This window comes from Cyprinus carpio, chromosome B5 (genome assembly GCF_018340385.1).
Source record: "Cyprinus carpio isolate SPL01 chromosome B5, ASM1834038v1, whole genome shotgun sequence".
In the NCBI taxonomy this organism is placed as follows: Eukaryota; Metazoa; Chordata; class Actinopteri; order Cypriniformes; family Cyprinidae; genus Cyprinus; species Cyprinus carpio.
In genome coordinates, this window is record NC_056601.1 from 13,440,701 (window position 1) to 13,462,522 (window position 21,822).

Here is a 21,822-nt window from a genome sequence, read left to right on the forward strand (position 1 = left end):
TGTGACAAGTGCAAGACAGATTTCACATCCCAGGATATGGCAGTTGCCATGGCGATCTCTTCCACTTTAATAGATGGTACAGAGGGAGTGTTATCAGGGTACCCAGACAGCAGATGGGAGACTGAGATGTGGCATGCCAGTGTCTTTTCTTATGTTTAGCTGTTTATATATTCTGTCACATCTGAGCCAGAAGGACACGCTGGAGTATCTGTGAATAGTAGCTTTGCAGCAGCATGCATGCACATATTAAAGAAGTAAACAGAAGAGAATAAAAAATGCATATGCTGTGAGTTCTGCATCAACTCCCTGTGGCTTGGCACTAGTGTTAACATGTAAGATTTGAAGTTTGCTATAACCCAAAGATGTTTTCATCCTCAAAAGCATGTTGATACAAATGAATAGCAGCTTATGGTGATCTGACCATGTGCCGTCAACTTGTGAAGCTTACATCTAATGCAGTGCCAGCTGGAGTTCTGATGCTTCTCCCACAGTCTACCACATTTAATTACATATCTCACTTTTATTTATTTATTTTCCTAGTCTTGTAGCTGTGCTCTGCAGCCTTATATGAAAACCATTTTTTATGAATGGTAAATGATGACTTATTGTAGGTTTAGCAAGGGCAGCACCACCGGTCAACAACAGTGCAACATATAACTAAGTGCGCACAAAAAACTTTTTTAACTGAATTAATAAATATGTACATTTTACACAACCATTCAAATGGGTTGAGTAAAATTTTGTTTGTTTTTTCATAACCGAGGCTGCATTTATTTGATTAAACTGTCAAATGTACTGGTAACACTTTAGTAACCCTAACCCTAACCTTTATGGACCAATTCTTACTATTAACAATTTGCTTATTAGTATGCCTATATTTGGCTGTTTATTAGTAATTATAGAGCACATATTCTGCATGACCATATTCTACATCCCTAATCCTACTTTATACCTAAATTTAACAACTATCTTAACTATTTTAATGGTTAATGGTTTGTTAATACTGAAAATTGCACCTTAAAATAAAGTGTGACCAATGTACTTTACTCCTGTGATGCAAAATTAATTAATTTATTAATTTATTCATTATTCCAGTCTTTAGTGTCACATGATCCTTCAGAAATCCTTGTAATATGTGACCCTGGACAACAAAATCAATCATGAAATTGAGATTTATACATAATCTGAATAAATAAGCTTTCCATTGATGTATGGTTTGTTATGATGGAATACAACCATTTGAATATCTGGAATCTGAGGGTGCAAAAAAAATCTAAATATTGAGAAAATCTCATTTTAAGTTGTACAAATGAAGTTCTTAGCAATGCATATTGCTAATCAAAAATTAAGTTTTCATATATTTAAGGTAGAAAATGTATAAAATATCTTAATGCATGGAACACAATCTCTACTTAATATTCTAATGATTGTTGACATTAAAGAAAAATCGATAATTTTGACCCATACAATATTGTTGGTTATTGCTACAAATATACCTGTGCTACTTATGACTGGTTTTGTGGTCCAGGGTCATATATGCTGATTTGCTGTTTAATAAAACATAACCACAATAAAATTGTAAATCATTAAACTTGGTAATAATAATTAAAACTCTCAGATGATGATCTAAAATAATTCTAAAAGCTTAAACTTCTTAGAAGGTGTCTGTCTATATTCAAAAATTCAGCAAAATATTATTCAAATAGCAAAGAGCTCAAAATTTATTGTATGACACAGTTTTCCTTCTTCCTCTGGCTGTCTGGCTACTCTTCAGTGTGTAATCAAAGACCCAAGATGTGTCACTCGTATAGTTTTGTAGAATTTGATATTTCCCCATTAAAAAGAGATGGGAATTGCACTTGGATGGCCGCCGAGTGAGATGACTTGCCTTACAGGGACTTTGGTGTAATACACCAGGGCAACAGTAGAATAGGCTAACTGGTCCTTTTGCCTTCTCTCTAGTGTGTGTTAGTGGTGAAGGCAAGCAGCAGCGCTAAAGGGCTGTGAGTCTGTGCGGCTGTCTGAGGTACAAGCGGCTGAGACTTGAAACAGCTGACCTTGTCCTAACCCAAAGATACTCTGTGCTGTAGTTTGAACAGCTCTATGACAGTTACCTTATTTCACCCTGGTTCTGTCCCATTTTAGACAAAGCCTGTTGCACTGAAAGATGTCTGACACAGCCTCTAACAACTGAATTTGGGCCTTTTTTGGCTTAGGGTGAAATTTGTGATATGAATGTTTACTATTATGTTTGAACACTTGTAAAGGCCATTATTAAGGTTCTTCTGACATATGCACAGAATCATATGTTGTAGAGACATATAAAGACACATGACTGGTAAATAGCCCAGTATATTATAGAAACAATAAATCCTACGCTGAAAACTGGGTGAGTGCTGGCAGTGCATTGCACTTACATGGGAGATCCTATCTGCAATACAGCACTAATGAAACACATGACTTACGAGGATTAACTGCCAGTTGTTAGTGATTGATCTCTTTAATATATCAGCCAACATTAGTTATCATTTTTCCATTACTATTTCTGAGAAGCTTTGTTAAGAACAATCTTCCTCCAATTTTTTATTAAACTAATTAAACTTGTTTCTCGCTGATTATCTTATGAGTATATTGAATGAAAGTTTTACAGTGTTGGAAAAGCAGTGAAGTCCAGTGAGCCTGAACAGGAGCATAGAGTCTGAGTCATCGTGCTGTTTTACCAGAGGGAAAACACCATGAGAGAGAGAACATGGCTCAGAATTTCCATTTGCAATTATGGGATGTCCACTCTACTATGACACTATACAGTGTCATATATATACATATATATATATATATACGAATATAGAATATATGAAAGTTTCACTTTTTGAAATAAATTACAAAAAAATCTACTTTTTCACGATATTCAATTTTTTTTTAACACATATATATATATATATATATATATATATATATATATATATATATATATATATATATATATATATATATATATATATACTTGTCAACATACTTGAATATATTAGTTACTATATAGCACGAAGAAGTGACACTTAATAACATATACATGCTATGACTGTTTGATTTCATAAATCCCTATGAGCCATCAAATAAGGGGGTCTCCATCACAGTTTGTTATATAAGCAGACACTCACCTCATAAAAACAGAATGTTCTACTATAAATGTATTTTGAAACAGATATTCTGTTGCCCACTTAAAATACCATCATCAAAGATAGCACTAGTTGTGTCATCGGCTCTTTTCTGAACTTCTGAGGTGAACAGATTTCAGTCACATCTGCCGGCTAGAAAACAAGCAGGATTTTGTATTTGTGTTTATTTCTCATTGGCTTGATAATAACAGGAACAAGAGTCTCAAAGTCCCTGCGGCACCACATTTTCAACTGAATCATGCTAATAGATGTCATGCTAACCTTTAGGTCTGCAGCCCACAGAACTGTCTGAGTGATGACTAGCTATACTTCACAAATGTCAAAAAGTAATTTCTTTGTGCAATTGTAACATCTCTTCTCAGGAAATACTAGATATTTATACGTTAATTTAATAGGATTTGTTTTAATAGTATATCGACTGGTTAATTTAAATGAAGTATTATAATATTTACATTAGAATTTGTTTATTTGAAATGTTTATAAGATTTTAAGATTGTTATTCAGATTATTCAGCATAACATTAAGATTATTGATCAACTGATTTAAATAATAAGGATAATTTGGACTATGAGAATAAAATGACACACACACACACACACACACACACACACACACACACACAAAGTGCTAATTCTGTCCTTAGAATTATTTTCTGAACCAAGGACAGCTGTGGACTCTAGGGGTGTAATGGTTCTCAATAAAAAATCGAACCATACCGTTCTCCACCCACGGTTCGGCAAGCACTTACACTGTGGTTGAACTTAAATCTGACTATGCATTAAATATAACAATTCAAAAAACAGGCTGAGTTGAGCTAGTGTATGTTGCTGTTGTATTCTGGCTTCCCAATACATTACAACAACGGTGTTGAAAAAAAAAAACAGTCACTCTTTGCTCAATGCGAGTGCCTTATGCCATGATGTTTAAAGAGGGTGTTGAAACCCTGACATAAACTGAACTGCGAGTAATTTGAACCTTTATACCCTTAGTGGACACTTTTCACCTTTACTTTATGGAAAAAAAGCAGCTTGGACATTCTGCTAAATAACTGCTTTTGTGTTCCACAGTAGAAAGAAAGCCTTATGGATTTGGAACAACATGAGGATGAGAAAAGCTGACAGATGTTTCATTTTTGGCTGGACTGTACCTTTAAGAGTTGATGAAATATAGTTAACCTACAGCAGAGAACTTCATCAGTTACACCAAACTGTCATCTCTAATCTCCCTAATGAAACAGACTATTGTTTCGTATTGTTCTGTATTGACAGATGTCAGTGGTATCAGAAGACACTGACAGAGGCGTAGAGATATAGACGCACTGTCTAGCTCTGGGTCCAGTTGTCATGGCTACCATTATGCTGTCTGGTGTTGAAGTACATTTTGTGTGTGAAATTTGTTCTGTTACCCGGTGTTCAAACGCAGTGTGCTGACTCGCGCTCTCTCTCTCTCTGCTCCCCATTTGTACAGACGGTGTTCCCACTATGCGTGACCACAGAATGACGTACATTGTGTCCAACAGATACTATTGTATCCAGAGAGAAATAGTTTTTGCAAAAGAAAGCCTCCACATGTATATGCCACCCCTGCAGTGCAAGAAATCATTCAGTTAGACGTGTGTGGGATTTTATTTATTTATTTGTTTATTAGGTCATTTAGTTGTTTAGTCATGTGGAGAGCTGAAGAGGTGGATGGACAGTGGAGGTACAGTCTGTAGGGCCGTTAACCACGAAGATGCTTATCTAGCTGTGGGTTGGGGGTAGTTCTGGATGACATGGTGCCTTTAGGGGAGTTCTGGACCGGCCGGGTCTTCTATGACAGAACATTTTCTCTTGACGAGCAAACTTCACCTGTGTTATATCCTTAACTGCCATTATAACTTGCAATCAAATAATAATAATAAAAACAAGTATTTAACTCTCATACTGCACATAAGGGGTTAAATGACTGTTAAGTCACTGCACTTAAGTTGTCACCTGTGGGAGGTTCTGAGTCACTCAATCATTTACATTTCTCCTCCACACTCAAGTGCTGTGATGATTCAGGTGCGCTTATTCCCATCAGTCCACCTCTTTCAGCCTGCTCTTCAGTTCTGTCTATTTAAAGATGTGAGCTAACTTCATACAAATAAGAAAGACATGAGGATTTTCTAATGACATTTGCCTCGAATAAACTAATAAATTGGATACAGCATGGTGCTGGATTTCGTATGACTCATCTGCATGTAAACAGACCAGGTTTGTTAGACCCCCCCCCCCCCCCCCCCCCCCCCCCCCCCCAAAAAAAAATAAATAAATAAAAAGAAAATAAAAAATCCAGTGGTGTCTTAGATGTTGACTATATAATAGCCTTTCTCAACAGAGACTGTACACAAAGCATGCAGAATGTAGAAATGTCTTTAGTCTTAGAGTAGTAAAAGCCTGATCCAGGGCCAGACAGCTGTATCGATCCCACTCTGCCTGGGTTCTGTATGAGTGAAGAGCACATCCTGGGAAACGAAGAGGGGCTTTAGCAATATAAATCACTGATGCTGCATTAAGCTATGTGACTTTATACACTCTACCTTTCTCAAAATCAAAGTTTTCATTTGTCACATACACAATGTTTCTCCAGGTTAAAAGCACACTCACTAACACACACAATAATATAAAATATATTTGTATAGGTGTATGTTTGTATACACACAAAAATAGCCTACTTACTGTAATTTTATTTTTTTATTGTAAGCACATGCATTTTGTCAAATACCTAAAATGCACCTCCAAGCCAGTTATGATTTTGGAGGTGGACCGGCGTTTTGGACTGGAGTGATTTATTAGTGGCGTGTACGGGGCGGTCCATATGTAAATTAGGGGCGTGGTTAACGGAATGGAGTAGAATGTCATGAAGCTCTGACCGGCAGACAGCTAAAGGATACTTTGATACGGTAAGCTCTGTTTTCAATTTTGTATACTTTCAAAAACACAACTGGAACACACATGTGCATCCGATTGACAGTCTTTATCCTTTCCAGTAAGGTTTCACTGTGAGATTTTAAAGGCTATAGTCTGTTTTTAAAAGCGTTAGTCTCACCGGAATTTGACAACTTGAGTAGCTCACTGAGAATTATTATAAAAAATGTACAATAATGTCGATTCACAGTTAATGGTAATGATTGATATTGATACGATAACTTAATATATCGTAGCAGATCGTGGACCGTAATCAGCATCAGGCTTTTGATTTTTTTTTATGGTAATCTTTACTTTTAAAAAAGTGCGTGTGTCACAAAACCTCGCTGCCTGCTGCTTAGACAGCTCAGAAGATTCTGAGACACAGCCGGTATTGATTTCATCTCTGCTTGCGTCTAATTTAAGGACGCTGTTTAATCGCACCCTGGTGTGCACATTCTGCAGAGAGCCTATACCTTTATAGATGCATGCTAGCGCAGACGCGGATAATCTAAAAATCAGTTTTTACGCAAAAAATACATAAAGAGGTCAGGCTTGTCTAACAGACGTCAGTCAGATATCACTCAGTCACCAGTCGCCCGTTATTTTTTCATTGGTGGTCACTATGACATCATTAAATACCGGAGAGGAATACCGGGAGACCTTAGAGGTTTTGATTTGGCGATGAGGATTTCCTGTCGGATGCGGCAAACCGACATCATTGTTCTGCAGATATCGTTACTGGTGAGCTTTAGTGAACCTCGTCGTGTTCTTGTCGGATATAGTGTGTGGTGTTGCATGTATTTTAAACAGAGCCGTTTTTAGTCAAACGGAAAAGAGATACAATGAGCCTGTATGCAAAATGTCATTCTTTTAAATTCATGTTTGTTTGTATGTGAATGGAAACTGCTCTGTATAATATGCTGTACATCAAGTCTTTGTTAGTGTTTCTCGCGCGGTCTGCAGTTCCGCCCAAACGACACGCTCAGATGATCAGGATCTGTTCTCAGCGCTATCCATACAATTTCATTTAAATACATGTCGTTATCGATGCTGTGTTACACTGAAATCTTTCTTGGCCACTAACAGATAGCTGTAGAATATTACTGTGTTTTATTTTTGTCTACTGCCTCTCTGGTAAGAATATCGTGATCTGCTGGGCTACTGATTGCAGCAGAAGCTCTAGGCACAAGTAATATTACAAGAGCAGAAGTTTACTTAAAAGATAAATAAATAAGGAATTATTATCAAGTGATTTACGTTTAAAACACAAACTAGCCTGACATCAAAACAATAAAAATAAATCAAATAAATTCAATAAAACCTGAATGCATTTTTATTACTTTTTTATTTACTTTGCTTGTTTTCATTGTTTTGTAGATTGGTCGTTCTGGAAGGACTCTATCTGTAAATCAAAGCCATGGGGAAGGATTACTATAAGATCCTTGGCATAACTTCAGGCTCTAATGAGGATGAAATCAAAAAGGCCTACAGAAGGATGGCTCTAAAGTTCCATCCAGACAAAAACAAGGATCCCAATGCTGAAGAGAAGTTTAAAGAGATAGCAGAGGCTTATGAGGTTCTGAGTGACCCAAAGAAGAGAGTCATCTATGACCAATACGGCGAGGATGGTAAGTATGGTTGGGTCCATGTACCACTGCCAAACATCACAGAGCCTTATCAGATTGTATGATTCATTCTTGGGCTATAATTAGTTTTCTAGGAAACAATAATTTGATAATCAGTATGTAGCCAGTTCTCATTAATGGATTTGGCCACACTTAACTTTAAAGCTTTTCACACTATGCTTAATCCTGAATTATTTTTGTTATAAACTCTGCTTTTAAACCTGGGTAGATGAACATTTCAATGTAATTTGAAGTGGTTTAGCAATATATAGTAGCCCGGGTTTTAGGAATATAGTGTGAAATGTCAGATTATGAATACCCAGGATTCATTTTCAACCCCAGGTTAAGTGTGAATAGTGTGAAATATGAAACACAATAACCTGGGAGTCAGTTTTTCCCAGGGTTTAAAATGGCCCTGGCTTAATTTTCACAAGTGTGAACAGCCCTATTAAGTGTCTATCCAGGACCAGCAGTGTAAGTTAATTGGTGTTGTATTCATATTTACAGTCTAAAATAGTGCATAATACTCCCATATATCTTTTCTTAGAAAACAATACATACCAATAACAAGACTTAATAGACCCAGGCACAGTTCTGTTTATACCAGAGAGGACAACCCTTAAAAGGATCTTTGTCATGTCTCACGTGGCTAGATCACTCTTCTTTATACACTGTCAAAGCAGCTTTACTACCTCTGCTTTTTCCTGACAATCAAAATAACTCCCTCACACTGTAGGATGATGCAGAAAAGTTCTCTGACAAATGCAAGGACTATAAACATGGCACTTTTCCAAAGTAAGAAAAAAGTCGGTTGAAACAAAGAAGGATTGCAAATGTTCCCACTTATGCCAACTCCAGGCTAGATGCCAAACTAAGCATCTTTACACTGAGTACACCTGCCAATTCCGCCTTTACTAATGTTACTCATGAATTTCATGCAAGGAATCCCTTAATGTTTTTAGAGTCTTTGCATCCGTTCTTTCTGTGCACTGTTGTTCCATTTTGCTTGAAAAAAGAGCCATTGGGTACAGTCAAAAGGCTGTGGCAGCAGCAAGCTAATCTGGCTGTATTAACAGATTCACACTGATGTATTATGTTTTTAATTTTGTATTAAGGTGTAGGACTATAAATCTGTTATTCTGAAATGACCCACTTTAATAACCATCCCCTCATTAGTTGTTTTGGCCTGAGGAGTTCATTGAAGTTGCAAAGAATGAGGTGGAAACATGTTTTATAAGGTGTCCGCATTAAGTAGGCTGACTGAAGAGTTGAAGATGTGAAGTTGGAAGATGAGTCTTGTGTCCTGATCGTTAGAAGGAGTGCATTTGTTACAAGCCATCAATCACCCACCATAACGCATGGGTGTAAATGGTTTTTTAACAGAACTGAAAAGCACAAAATAAATTATTGTTTGATCCTAATTGACCTGCTCTTTCTGTACTTCTATTTTTGTGAATAAGATAGTTTTGCAGTGAACCTCAAAACACAGTTCAGAAACTAGAGCTTAAAGAGCACTTACACGCCATGCTGTGGTCCTCCACTCAGATTCATCACTTGTCCAGGATTTGTACTGCATGTTCTTGCCAAAATATTTTTTTTCATAACCAGGCCACCAAGAGAAGCCAGCTAAAAGACAATAATAGAAATGAAGTAGTCTGCTTGTTAAAAATCGTATTTCTGTTCTTTGTCCAGCAATCTGAATTTGTAACCAAACTGAGCGGGGGTGGAGAGAAGAAACAGAGAAAGACTTGGCAGGTCTTCTGTTGAGCTTTACACCTCAAAATGTTGATGTGTGAGCAGTTGCAGACTAAATCAAATGCTGTTCCATGCTACGTCATGCTGTAGGCTAGCACATGATAATTATCCAGCAGGAGTTTAGAATTAACATCTCAGTTGCCAATTTGTTGGGCTGTTACAATAATTCAGAAGTTGCAGTCAGACCATTTCAGTGTTTTTCTGTTTTCACTAAACAAATAGAAATAGCTGTCATAGAGCTGTTAAACTTTTTGTCTGTTACAAGTAGTTGTAATACAATAAATTTGACTGTCCTCTTAGTAGTGTAGAGGGTTCGAGTCAAAGAATCATCTTGGAGTTGCCATCCATTGGTTAAGGTTAACAGGTCCAACTAGGCTGTGTCAATGTACGTGCTTCTTTTGAGAAAAAAAAATCATTTTATATTGAGGAATCTACACTTATACAGTCTTGAGTTCCTAAAATATTGTATGCAGTAGGCTGTTATAGTTAGAAGTCATCCTATTTTAGTTAACATTTTCATAGAAAGTGGCTTAGGTTTTATCAGTGTCGAGCAGAATTGACTTTTCAAGGCAACTGTAGTCCTAAATCCACTTTTCTCGCACAGCTGTGGCAGACTCACTAAGACGGTGATGCCCTTATTATGGCTCCATCAATCCTTGGTGTACTTATGAGATGACATAAAGTTATACTTTTTTTAAAGACTTTGATATCATTACTGGAAATTATTACTGGAAGAGTGTTTGCTAACCTGAAACTGTCATAGAATATGCTCACCTGTGGAATTAAGCAGAACTTAAAATAACTTTGTAAATACAGAAAACCCTGATGCATTGTTCCTCCTGTGTTTTTCCGTCTAGGTTTGAAAACAGGTGGCACAGGCTCATCTAGTGGACAAGGGACTACATATCACTACACCTTCCATGGGGATCCACATGCCACGTTTGCTTCTTTCTTTGGAGGCTCCAACCCCTTCGATATATTCTTTGGCTCTGGACGCCAACGGGGAACCACCAATGGCACTAATGACCATGGTGGTGATCATGACATGGACATTGACATGGATGGAGATGATGATCCTTTCAGTTCCTTTAGCCACTTTGGCTTCAATGGTATCAATGGTTTTCATCACGGTGGAGGTCGAAGACATCGTAATGAGCCTCTTCATGGTGGCCGGAAGAAAGTACAGGACCCTCCAGTGGTACATGAGCTTAAAGTGTCTCTAGAGGAGATCTTCCATGGATGTACCAAGCGGATGCGAATCACTCGCCGAAGACTAAACCCAGATAGAAGGACAATGAGGACAGAGGACAAGATCCTTAACATTGTCATCAAGAGAGGCTGGAAGGAAGGGACCAAGATCACCTTCCCCAAAGAGGGTGATGAGACACCTGAGAACATTCCTGCTGATATTGCATTTGTGCTCAAAGACAAAGGGCACCCACTCTTCAAAAGAGATGGATCCAACATCATTTACACAGCCAAGATTGGTCTTAAGGAGGTATGTTCTTCATAATCCAGGTTTTTAGGTTTCCACCATGTATTTTCACCCAGAGTTGGTTATTGGCCAGAAATAAGCTATTAGTCAGATTTTTGCACCTGTGTGCTTTTTCCCACTCTTTCGTGACATTTTCTGACTGGCCATCAAAGCAGACTGGGTTGTTTTATCAGTTGGCTTCTGTAACCCAAGAATAGACAGACCTAGACTTAGATTAGACAGGTTTACTGCAGTCTCAACACCAGACCACCCTTTGTGCCCTCATTTACATGGACTTACAGAGTAAATTAATGGGCTTCATTTGGTATCAACCCCCACAGAGTCCAAAATAAGTGCTGACCTTGTTAACCTGCACAGCTGCTAAATTTGGCTGCATTATTCTCCACATGCAAACCATTGTTGGTTTTATTGTCCTGCATTATCTATCTACAATTTCATTACGAAACATATTTTTGAATAACATTATAATGTGTATATGAGGGTAAATATACCTGAACATGCCCAGTGTTAATATGCCATAGCTATAGGACTTGATAGGACACATCATGCCTGGTGACTGTAGAGTCCCTCCATGGCTCAACGTCATTGCTGATTTACTCTCTCTCCCACTTCAGTGTGAGAGCACAGGAATGTCATGGTGCCGTGTCATACGCCAAAGCAGAGTCCTCACTTTGAAAAAGCGAGTTGAACTCTCCTGGTAGAGTTGAACTCCGGCAGATACAATTGTCATGTGACCCGAGCCAAGTGTGTTTTTCCAGGTTGCACATAGAATGTTCATTTGCCTTAAATAGTAAACTTTTACTGATAATATCATTTGCTTGTTTGTACACAATAAACAAGCAGCTGAAAATCATAATTGTAATCAAAATGTTAGATTTTAGTACAATTGTGAATTGTATTTCTGTTGTGTCTTTCATGGCATAGTTTTTTTTTTAATTGTAAAAGTTTAGGTGTTTATGACAGTTCTTAGTGTCACTGCTGTAGTGCTGGCCTGAGGGGATTCAGTAAAGCACGGAGAAATCTGCATGAAGTCATCAAACACTGAAACATGATGCATTTTATAATCAAACCAATAATTTCAATATATAATTGATGTGGCCTAGATGTAATTGGTTTTTCATGGGCGGACCCAATGAGGATAATAACTACGGTCTACAGTAACTGTGTATATTTCTGTTTGTCTAGTGACCTAGAAAACCACTGTCAGTTAATACTTTATAGTGACAGAGATCAGCAGAAATAGCCTTAACGCCAGTCTTGAGTGACCATGATGTGTTTCGGAGCACCACTGTGATTAACAGTGAAAACATATTCTTGTCTTTCTGTTAACTTTACTTTTGACAACTTTTACCTTGGCAGCTCAGCCAGAGCAGGCAGCTGTCAGCTGTTTTAATGTGTCGTAAGATTTCCAGCTCTACAGCGTTTTAACCTTTTTAATATGTCAAACATTAATTTAAATATCTGAAAACATCTTCAGTGCCCAACTGTCTGCTAATCGTTTCTGAGATGTTTTCAGGTCAGTGATATACTTTTAAAGGTCTCGCTCATTAGATGCCCAGAATGAAACCTGATAAGTTGCAGTGAACATCACAAACTGTTTTGCCATCTGGTACCATCTCATGCATACTGATGGCAACTTGCCCCACAAATTTTCATCTGCCTGTTTATTGTAGACACATTCAGAGGACAGATTTAGCATGGATCTAGACTGTTCTCAGGGGCACATTGTCTTCATTTCAATATCACTTTTCATTTAGAGATGCTCTTAGTGGAACCCCAAGGCATTGCTTTAATTAGAGCTCAGAGTTTTTTTAATTGCCTGCTGGTAATGACCATGGGTTTGTACAAGAGCGAGACAGCTATAGGGTCCTTGTCTGCTGGTAATTTCCATACCCATTCACCTAGTAATTACTCATCAGCAGTACTAAAGAGCCCTAGTGGTACTGAGGAAACACGGGCCCACATGATGCTATCTGTATGATAATGCTAGATTATTCAAGTCAGTTCTGAATGTGATCTTAGATCAGTAAAGTTAATTTGTTAATTTGAGCACAGTGTCTTAAAGGTGCATTCAGTAGTTCTTTAGTTAACGTTAGCATCGCTGTTCCTCATAAGTACTAATAGAACAATGGTGGTAGATGCTGCACTGCCATCTATCAGCATGGATCAGTATGATCATCTCTGAGTTTACTGTAAATTACACTAATAGTAGTTTTAGAGAGCAATCTAAATAATAATCAATTTCACTACCTGTCCAACAAAAATAGGCATTTTAGGCATCACTGTCTTATTTGGTCATAAAGGTACTGATTCCCCCAATGTCTCTTCTGGTAAAACATGATAATATCATGTAAATAAGCTGGTAAAAAAACGATAAATTGCTTTTCCCATCGCTAAACTACATTACTGACGTATCTTAGATAGTGGCGGCAGCCATTGGGCATGCCAGCACCGGGATTCACTCCATTTAGTGAAACACAGCACCATATATAGGCTAATTTAAAAACTTTTATAGAAAACTACTGAGTACTGTTTTCATGTCATGTGAGTGTTCATTATTCAAAAGACTCTTTATAAAAACACTATTTATTTCTTAATGTACTGTTTACAGCATTTTAAGCACCATTTTAGCACCAAACTACTGAATGCAGCTTTAATATGTGTGAACACGTGACATACACTGTGCTGAGCAGAAGTTGTCAAAATACAGCTGTCAGTCCTAAGGAATCCTAAATACAGCTCTGTCCTTACATATGAAGTGTTTGGAATCAAAAAGCTATAAATCCATTTTGACTAATTTGAGTAAAAATATGTTTTCTTTACCAAGAAAGTGGCAAGATGAAAACCACTATTTTCTGTTTCAAACTTTCAAATAGCATCTTTAGGTTATAATTACATTTTAAATTCAAATGCATATTTTGATTTTAAAATATTTATTATAAAATTGTGTTATTTTTCCCCAAAATGGAATAAAGGCATGACAGTTTTTTTTTTTTTTTTAAATGCAATAAATCCATTGAATCAATATAAAAGTTATTTTTCATATTAGAACTGTTGAAAATATACAACATGGTTAATCCACATATGACAGCATCTGCACTTTGTCAATACTAATCTTATATACAGGCACTGGACTAAAAATACTGTACATTCAATCAGTCATCGCTCCCAAAATTGTTAATGCTATAAATTAATTACAGCAATTAAATAAAATTTCATCATGAACAACATCACATTAGACCACAGAAATTCCAAAATGACATTTCCCTTACATTCAACTTCCAAAAGTGCATTCATCTCTGTCACGTTACATTCATTTAGTTGACTAGTGCAATGCACTGTATTAACAAAAACATAAATGGCATTAATGAAAACACTTACACTGTCTAGAGTGCGTGGAATGATGCGCTGTGATTGGTTGATAAATCGCATTCTGCATTTGTCGCGGTTTGGAAAGAAAGTGAGAACATGACAGAATAACTCAGCGGATATCACATTTTGCGTAAAATTAAAAATGTACTTTTCAAAACTGACCAGATACAATACTCAGTTTTTTTTAAAATGGCATTTATTGCGTTTTGGAACCAAACTCTTCATATTTTGATTATGAAAGAGTGACAAGAAAATTGCAACAAGTTATGAGTATAGTTGCAGTCGACTGTCTTCTTTTCTTTGTTGCCACTGACACACTTATTGCATTATCTGCTTGCTTAGTGGGTTTGTAAATGTAGTTGTAGCCCCTATAGGGAAGCCCTTTTGTGGGGAAGTCGTGGCCTAATGGTTAGAGAGTTTGACTCCTAACCCTAAGGTTGTGGGTTCGAGCCTTGGGCCGGCAATACCACGACTGAGGTGCTCTTGAGTAAGACACCAAACCCCAAATTGCTCCCCGGGCGCCGCAGCATAAATGGCTGCCCACTGCTCCGGGTGTGTGTTCATGGTGTGTGTGTGTTCACTGCTGTGTGTGTGCACTTTGGATGGGTTAAATGCAGAGCACGAATTCTGAGTATGGGTCACCATACTTGGCTGTATGTCACGTCACTTTCACTAAAGCTCTGTGTTTTTTAAAAGTTTCACATATGCACAACATTTCAAAACGATTTGTTTACACATATCCGCGAAAATGGCCAAAAACACTGTATTACTTATGTCAGGCCAGTAGTTGGCGCTGGGACCTTGTTAGTAAAGAGAACCTGTAGGGAAGTGATGATTATATGTTGTAAATGATGCATCTACACTGTTGATTGTAATATTGGTAAAGTAAATCCACACTTTTCTTAAGAAGCGTTCGCAAACTCTTGAGCACCAATAACAGTACCATGTTCTCCACCATTGTTGTGTGTGTTTGTTTGCGCTTGCCTTTAAAATCGACACATACTGCACACGTCTACATACCTAACACATACTACGCATGCGCATTATGTCACCGTTTTCAGAGATTCCAGTTTTGGGTGTTTACACGGAAACGATAGAGGTGGCATTTCAAAAACTGTACTTTGAAACTAGTTTTCAAAAATATGCGTTTTCAGTCCCCAAAATGCTGTTGTTGTGTAAACGCATAAAGTTTTTCGTTTTTGGCTGAAAACATTGTCGTGTAAATGCCCCCTTAGTTTAATTCTGCTGCATGAAGTTTGGTTTGATTCTAGTTGCTGTTTGGGAAACATCATCATTAGCCAGAGTTGAGGAGATGTCTGGCAACTTGTCATGGTCAACTGTTTTGTGAGAGTATCAGCTACTCCCCTCTTTCCATGAATCCCACGGCTTCCATCCCCCCAGCCCACACTGCTGTTGTCTGTAGGAAGGAGCTGATGTCATTGCGAACACATTTTCTCATCCCTTGAGGCAGCTGCTAAGCAGAGCTGTCTGGCAATATTTGTGCTTGGTATTCACAGAAAGTTCATGAAAAGCTTTTCCAGCATAAGCTCACATGCAATAACTGCAGGCTCTTCACTGCACACAGCTAAGCTTTAATCTTTAAGTCTTGAATTTAGCCATTTCATGTTTAATATCCTGATTCTTTAGTTTACCCAAAAATGAAAATTGTCCTCATTCACTCCCACTGAAGTTGTTACAAACCTGTAGGATTATATTTTGTCTGTTGAACATAAATGAAGATATTTAAAGAATCTGAGTAACCAAACTGGTCCGCATGTTCAGATGTTTCAGATATCCACTTGGTCACTGACTTCCATAGAAGAAAAAAAAAAATACTATGGTAGTCAATGGGGACCAGAATCTGTTTGGTTACCCACATTGTTCAAAATATCTTCTTTTAGGTTCAGCAGAAAAATAGAAATTCATACCAGTTTGGAACAACTGACAAGGGAATAAAATTAAGCTCTATTGGAAGATAAAATTGAACAAAAGTTATATGATGTTCCAGAAGTGAATATAGGAGGATCTTGTTCATCTAATCCTGTCAGTTACATTTCAGGGATTTGTAAGTGTCTGCTTTCCTCACTCCAGTGACAATCCTTCTGTCATCACAACTTGTATTTCTTAGCACCTTATTTTTTAATTTATTTTAATAGGGGTTCAAGTGCGTAGTCCTAGGTTTTTCACCCGATTGAAACCAAATCAGCAGAGAAAGATTCTATGGAGAGTGAATACCAATAATTATCAAAAAAAGTTGAACTTTTGACTCACCATCACAAAGGGGCAGCAAAACGTTTGAAAGGGGCAGGGCCACTTTTAGTAAAATGCCTATAACTCCTGAATGGAATGACATATCTTCGCCAAACACAGAACACTTACGTAAGAGCTCAATCTGAGATCACAGGGAAAAAATTGTGAAGCTTGGGGGGAAAAAAAACATAAAAATGGCTATAACTGTACAACCATTTGTCCTATCAACATGAAAATCTGTGTTGGTCCAAAGTGCCACAAGTGTCGACAAGGACATTTGCATATCACAAAAATCATGGCACCCATTGGCCGACAAAGTTTGAGCACCTGTTTGACAAGGTCAGCAAAGGCTGATCGGAATGAAACTCAGTGGGCCTGTTTAACTCACGGAGAGAAATTTGAAAGAAATCGGCTACTGGGGGGCGATATCACATTTTTCAAGGGCATAAACAATTGTATGTTGCGCTGTTTTTCGTACTTACACACAATATTCGTATCTGTTAAATGATTGAGATGTATAAAACCTGCGTTTGCGAACTAGTCCTAGGTTTTTTTCCCAATATGGAAAAAAAACACAGCAGTACAATTCTCTGGACTCTCTAGGCCAATAATTAAAAATTAAAAATCTGAAATTTGCCCTTTGGAAATCTAAATCAATGATTTATGTTGGTTCAGACTTTCCTAAATAATATGTAATGTCTCTTTCCTCATATGCTTAAATGCCTTAAGCGCTTGAACCCCGGTAACTGCTGCTTGCAGCTATATTTTTATTTAGTTATCAGATGGTCCAGGGGGATCTTAGAGCTTGAGCCCTACTATAATGGAAAGCGCGACAAATCTGTTAACCTTATCATACTGTAGGGTTATATGAACCAGTGAAGACATATATTCTATTATCCAAAACGACCTACAAATGAGGACATTACTATGGTGTTATTATGGTTTGCTTGTCAATTGACAATTTGAAAGTGTTGCATCTGTTTAAGTAATATAATTTTAGTTCCATGGCAACTTCTGATTTGAGTTTCGCAATTTATTTCCTCAGCTGATTTTTCAGTTGCTTCATTAGCCCTGTGAAATGAGAGCAGTGGCCAAAATTAGCTTTCTGTGCACTCAGTTACCCCTTCTCCAGCATAACACACACACACACACACACACACAAACACACACACACACACACACACTTGGACATCCCCACATACTTGCCCACATTTACACAATCCAAGTCCAAACTTCACAGCTCTTGCTAGAAGTTTTTAATCAAATGTTTTAATGTTTTTGAAAAAATACACCATACTGTATTTTAATCAAAAATACAGATGAAACAGTGCTGCTTAATATCTTTTTGTGGGAAAATATAAATAAAAAAACCTTTCTATGTGTACTGCGTTAAGCTAATTGAGACTTGTCATAGCACTTGCATTTCATTGCTCTTTTGTTGATTTTGATTGAAGTCATTTTGGATAAAAGCGTCTGCTAAATGACTAAATGTAAATATAATGTAAATGTAGATCATGTACACTGCCATTCAAAAGTTTGTAGTAAAAAAAGAAAAAGAAATGAATACTTTAAGCAAGGATGCATTAAATGAATCAAAATGATAGTAAATACATTTATAATGATAGATTTTTATAAATAAATAAAAAATATTCTTATTTTCTTCTTTTGAATGTTCTTCTTTTGAACTTTGTATTCATTAAAAAGAATCCTAAAAAAATGCATATGAAAAAATATGAAGCAGTTTTCGATTGCTGAACTGGATGCTTCAGCTGTTTTCAGTAATCACAATAATAAATATATATATATATATTTCGGGCACCAAATCAATATATCAGAATAAGTTAAATTGTATTAATATTTCAATATTGCTTTTTACTGTATTTTACATCAAATAATCAAATAATAATCTTTTATACAATGTGTCATCTTAGTTTTTCTTATCAGTTATGAACATTGTTGTTTTACTGTATTGGACTTCTTTATGTTAATGTTTATTGCATTACTTTAATGTCATGTTTGTTACCATGACAGTGTTTTATATTCATGTGTATGACACTGTGCACCTTCTATATAGTAGTATTTAGTATTTATCTCAGCTTGTGGAAAAGCTACTTATGATAAATTTTGATGTATCATGTGGTTTTCTCTTTACCATCAGTGTTTTTAAACCTGGTTTTGCAGGCGGTATGTTATAAAGTAAAAAAAAAATTGGTAGTTTAACATTATTTCAGTTAATGTTTTTCTACAGTAAGAAAAAGTGTTTACTGCCAGTGTTTACCATAAATTATTACTATTACTATTTATTTTAGTCAGTGTACTATATAAACACATATATATTTACTATTTTATATGAATATATACTGTACATGTGCTCCCTGTGCCTGTAACATCATAGAGGCATCTTACACTAGGTCTCTATGTCGCCATGTAGAGTTTGTGCTTAAGTGTTGAAATACCATCAATGGCTCTCGCACTGACTTGACTTTGCTTTTTTGATAGGCATTGTGTGGCTGTACAGTGAACATTCCCACCATTGACAACCGAGCGATCACATTGCCCTGCAACGATATCATCAAGCCAGGCACAATCAAGAGACTGCGTGGAGAAGGCCTACCTTTCCCAAAAAATCCATCTCAACGCGGGGATTTGATAGTGGAGTTCCAGGTGCGCTTCCCAGACAGAATACCACACCAGTCCAGAGAGATCATCAAACAGCACCTACCACAATCTTAGAGGAAGTTCAGTGGATTCACTGTATGGTTACATTTTTCAAACCCACCGTTTTCCCCCCAAACACAGATGCTGAATTCGAAGAGGGACAAATATGTCGTAAGGACTAGAGGCTCATTTGATATTTTGTTACAGTTTTACCTAATTTATTATCACTTTCTCTGAACATGTGGAACGTTGATTTTTGGGGATTTTGAATTAGTTTGTGTTTATGCCGAGGCTCATGACTTTCAACCAGGATTTTATTTTTAGAATTTTTTTTTTTTGTCTTAACGGTTTTTATTCTCTTTATCAGCATGCTGAAGGCAAACACTTACAAGAAAGACAGAATGACTGATTTGTTGGATGGAAGGTTAATATTTTTGGTTTAATGATGGATGCAAGGATAATCCAACAACAGATGGCTATTTATTCTGGATTTGAATCTGTTATTTTGTAGCAGATTAAATTCTCTTTCCTTGTAATAACCAATAATCTCATTTTAAATGAAGTGGTCTATATAAGACAACTGCAGTGTTGGAGACTTCTGGATTTTTAGGATTTTTGAGCACCAGCAGAGCCATTTGGTAACTTTGATATATTTCCACTCCGTCACGCTTCTCAACAGTCTACAGGTGCTTTCTGGTAGTTCTTGAAGTATCAGGTTCTGGCATTTATGGTGGTGTGATTACAGGATTTTTGAGGTCACAGAAATTTTGAGTGCCTTAATGTGGCTCAAACCAACTATTTTAGTTTCATTAGCAAAGACCTTGAACAAACACTCTAATCAGATTGATTTGTCATTTCTGTACCCAAAAACAATGTATGGCAGTGACCATCATTACAGGGATAGTTTACCCAAAAAGGAGAAATTGGTCAGAAGAATTTTGTAGTCATCTTCATGGTGCTCTTAACATATAATGTAATATTGTTTCTATAGTACAAATAAGGAGTTAGCTAGCAGAATGTGTAGGCTGTTTTTCCAAACAATGAAAAATAGATGATGATTTTGACTGTGAAGCTAAAAAAGGTTAAATATACTATATTCTAAAGTGGAAGAAAGTCCTCACTCTCACTCACTCTCTCTCTCTCTCTCTCTCTCTCTCTCTCTCTCTCACTCACTTTCAATTTAACAAGATGCAAAGGAAAAAAAAAACAATAAAAACATCACCATAGGCAATATCTTATATAGCCAAGTTATATTATATGTTAAATATTTGACACATCACATGGATCATAGAAAACAAAAATCTGACCTAGACTGTCTAGTAAATATGTACACAACGTATTTTATGAATTGGTCTGGCAAATCGTCCTTGCTGACAGTTCTTCATTATTTTATTAACTGAGAGAAGGAAATTTTCAGTGAATAAGAAATTCTTTGAATAATTCTGGTCTGTTCCTGTGTCAGGATGTTCTGTCAAAGTTTGTCAGCTGTACTTCAAAATCACTTTCATTGTATGAAAATGAACAGCCTAAATAAGACATCTTGTGTTATGTGCAAAAGCGGGCAAAATCATTTAAAAAAAATAAAATAATGGAGGGATAGCTATTGGAAAATGCTCATTCATTTACTTCACTATACACACCGCCACACACATTAAAAGAAACCCAAACATCCTCCAAAGTGCAGCATGACAGTCTCAGTTTCAGTAAGTTGAAAAACCCAATTTTAATCCAATGTGAAAAAATGAAAGTGAATAGAAAGATGAAAGTGAGAACTGTGATGTTAAAAGTTTTTCTTTTTAGAAATGCAGGTCTTCATTGTTCAGTAAGCACAGCTATAGCTTTTTTACGAAGTTATGAGGGAATTGTTTTTTGAACAGCTTTTTACTACAATAGTTTCAGTATACTGTATTTCACACTTTTAAATGTGTGCAATGTGAAATAATTTGCAATAGTTCTGTGTATTTTAGTTTAGATTTATATAAAGTGCAAAGCTCCCTTTCAATTGGTTTGTGATGTACCATCTTTCTACAGTAACAGCAGCCTTTGAGAAACCGTATTTTCTATATAAACAACAATTTTCCTATTTCCAAGGATCCTTCCAGGATATCTCTTATACAGTCGTAACTATGTCATTTAATAATTGCTGTATTTGGTGATAAAATGAAAGTACAGAGGAACATAACCTTTTTAATGACTAGTATCATGTTGTTTTATTATGTGCTGGTCTATGTTTGGATTGTTGTACCATTGTACTCAACAGATTTTTGGACATCCAACCACTTCTGTTTTGAATTTGAATGTTAAATTTGAAATGTCTCATTTTTATTACTTCTGTCCTCATGAATGAGACAGTATTAAATGCAGCTCCCTGCACACAATGGGAGGATAAATCAATGCAGAATGCAAGCGCTGTGTTTCAGAAAGAATCGGGCCTTGAAGAGTGTGTGTTAAGTACTATTGAACTCTATCATTTTCAGTACACTTACAGTATACATTTTTGGTGCTTTATGAATAATTTATGAGAACATGAAATAAACCAAAAGTCTTGACTGAAAAGAAAA

At 36.6% G+C, this 21,822-nt stretch overlaps 1 protein-coding gene across 2 annotated transcripts; it reads left to right on the forward strand.

Annotated features, from left to right (window-relative positions):
* Positions 1 to 5,964: 5,964 nt before the first annotated feature.
* LOC109046174 (dnaJ homolog subfamily B member 5-like) lies at positions 5,965 to 21,822 on the forward strand. 2 transcript variants are annotated; one of them, XM_042724496.1, is made up of 4 exons: positions 5,965 to 6,099; positions 7,484 to 7,734; positions 10,344 to 10,984; positions 19,103 to 21,822. In XM_042724496.1, exons 2-4 carry the CDS (start codon positions 7,524 to 7,526, stop codon positions 19,334 to 19,336), a joined length of 1,086 nt encoding a protein of 361 aa, XP_042580430.1. In that variant the 5' UTR covers positions 5,965 to 6,099; positions 7,484 to 7,523; the 3' UTR covers positions 19,337 to 21,822. The 2 variants fall into 2 exon arrangements, with proteins under 2 accessions (XP_042580430.1, XP_042580429.1); XM_042724495.1 differs by lacking the exon at positions 5,965 to 6,099 and adding an exon at positions 6,545 to 6,847.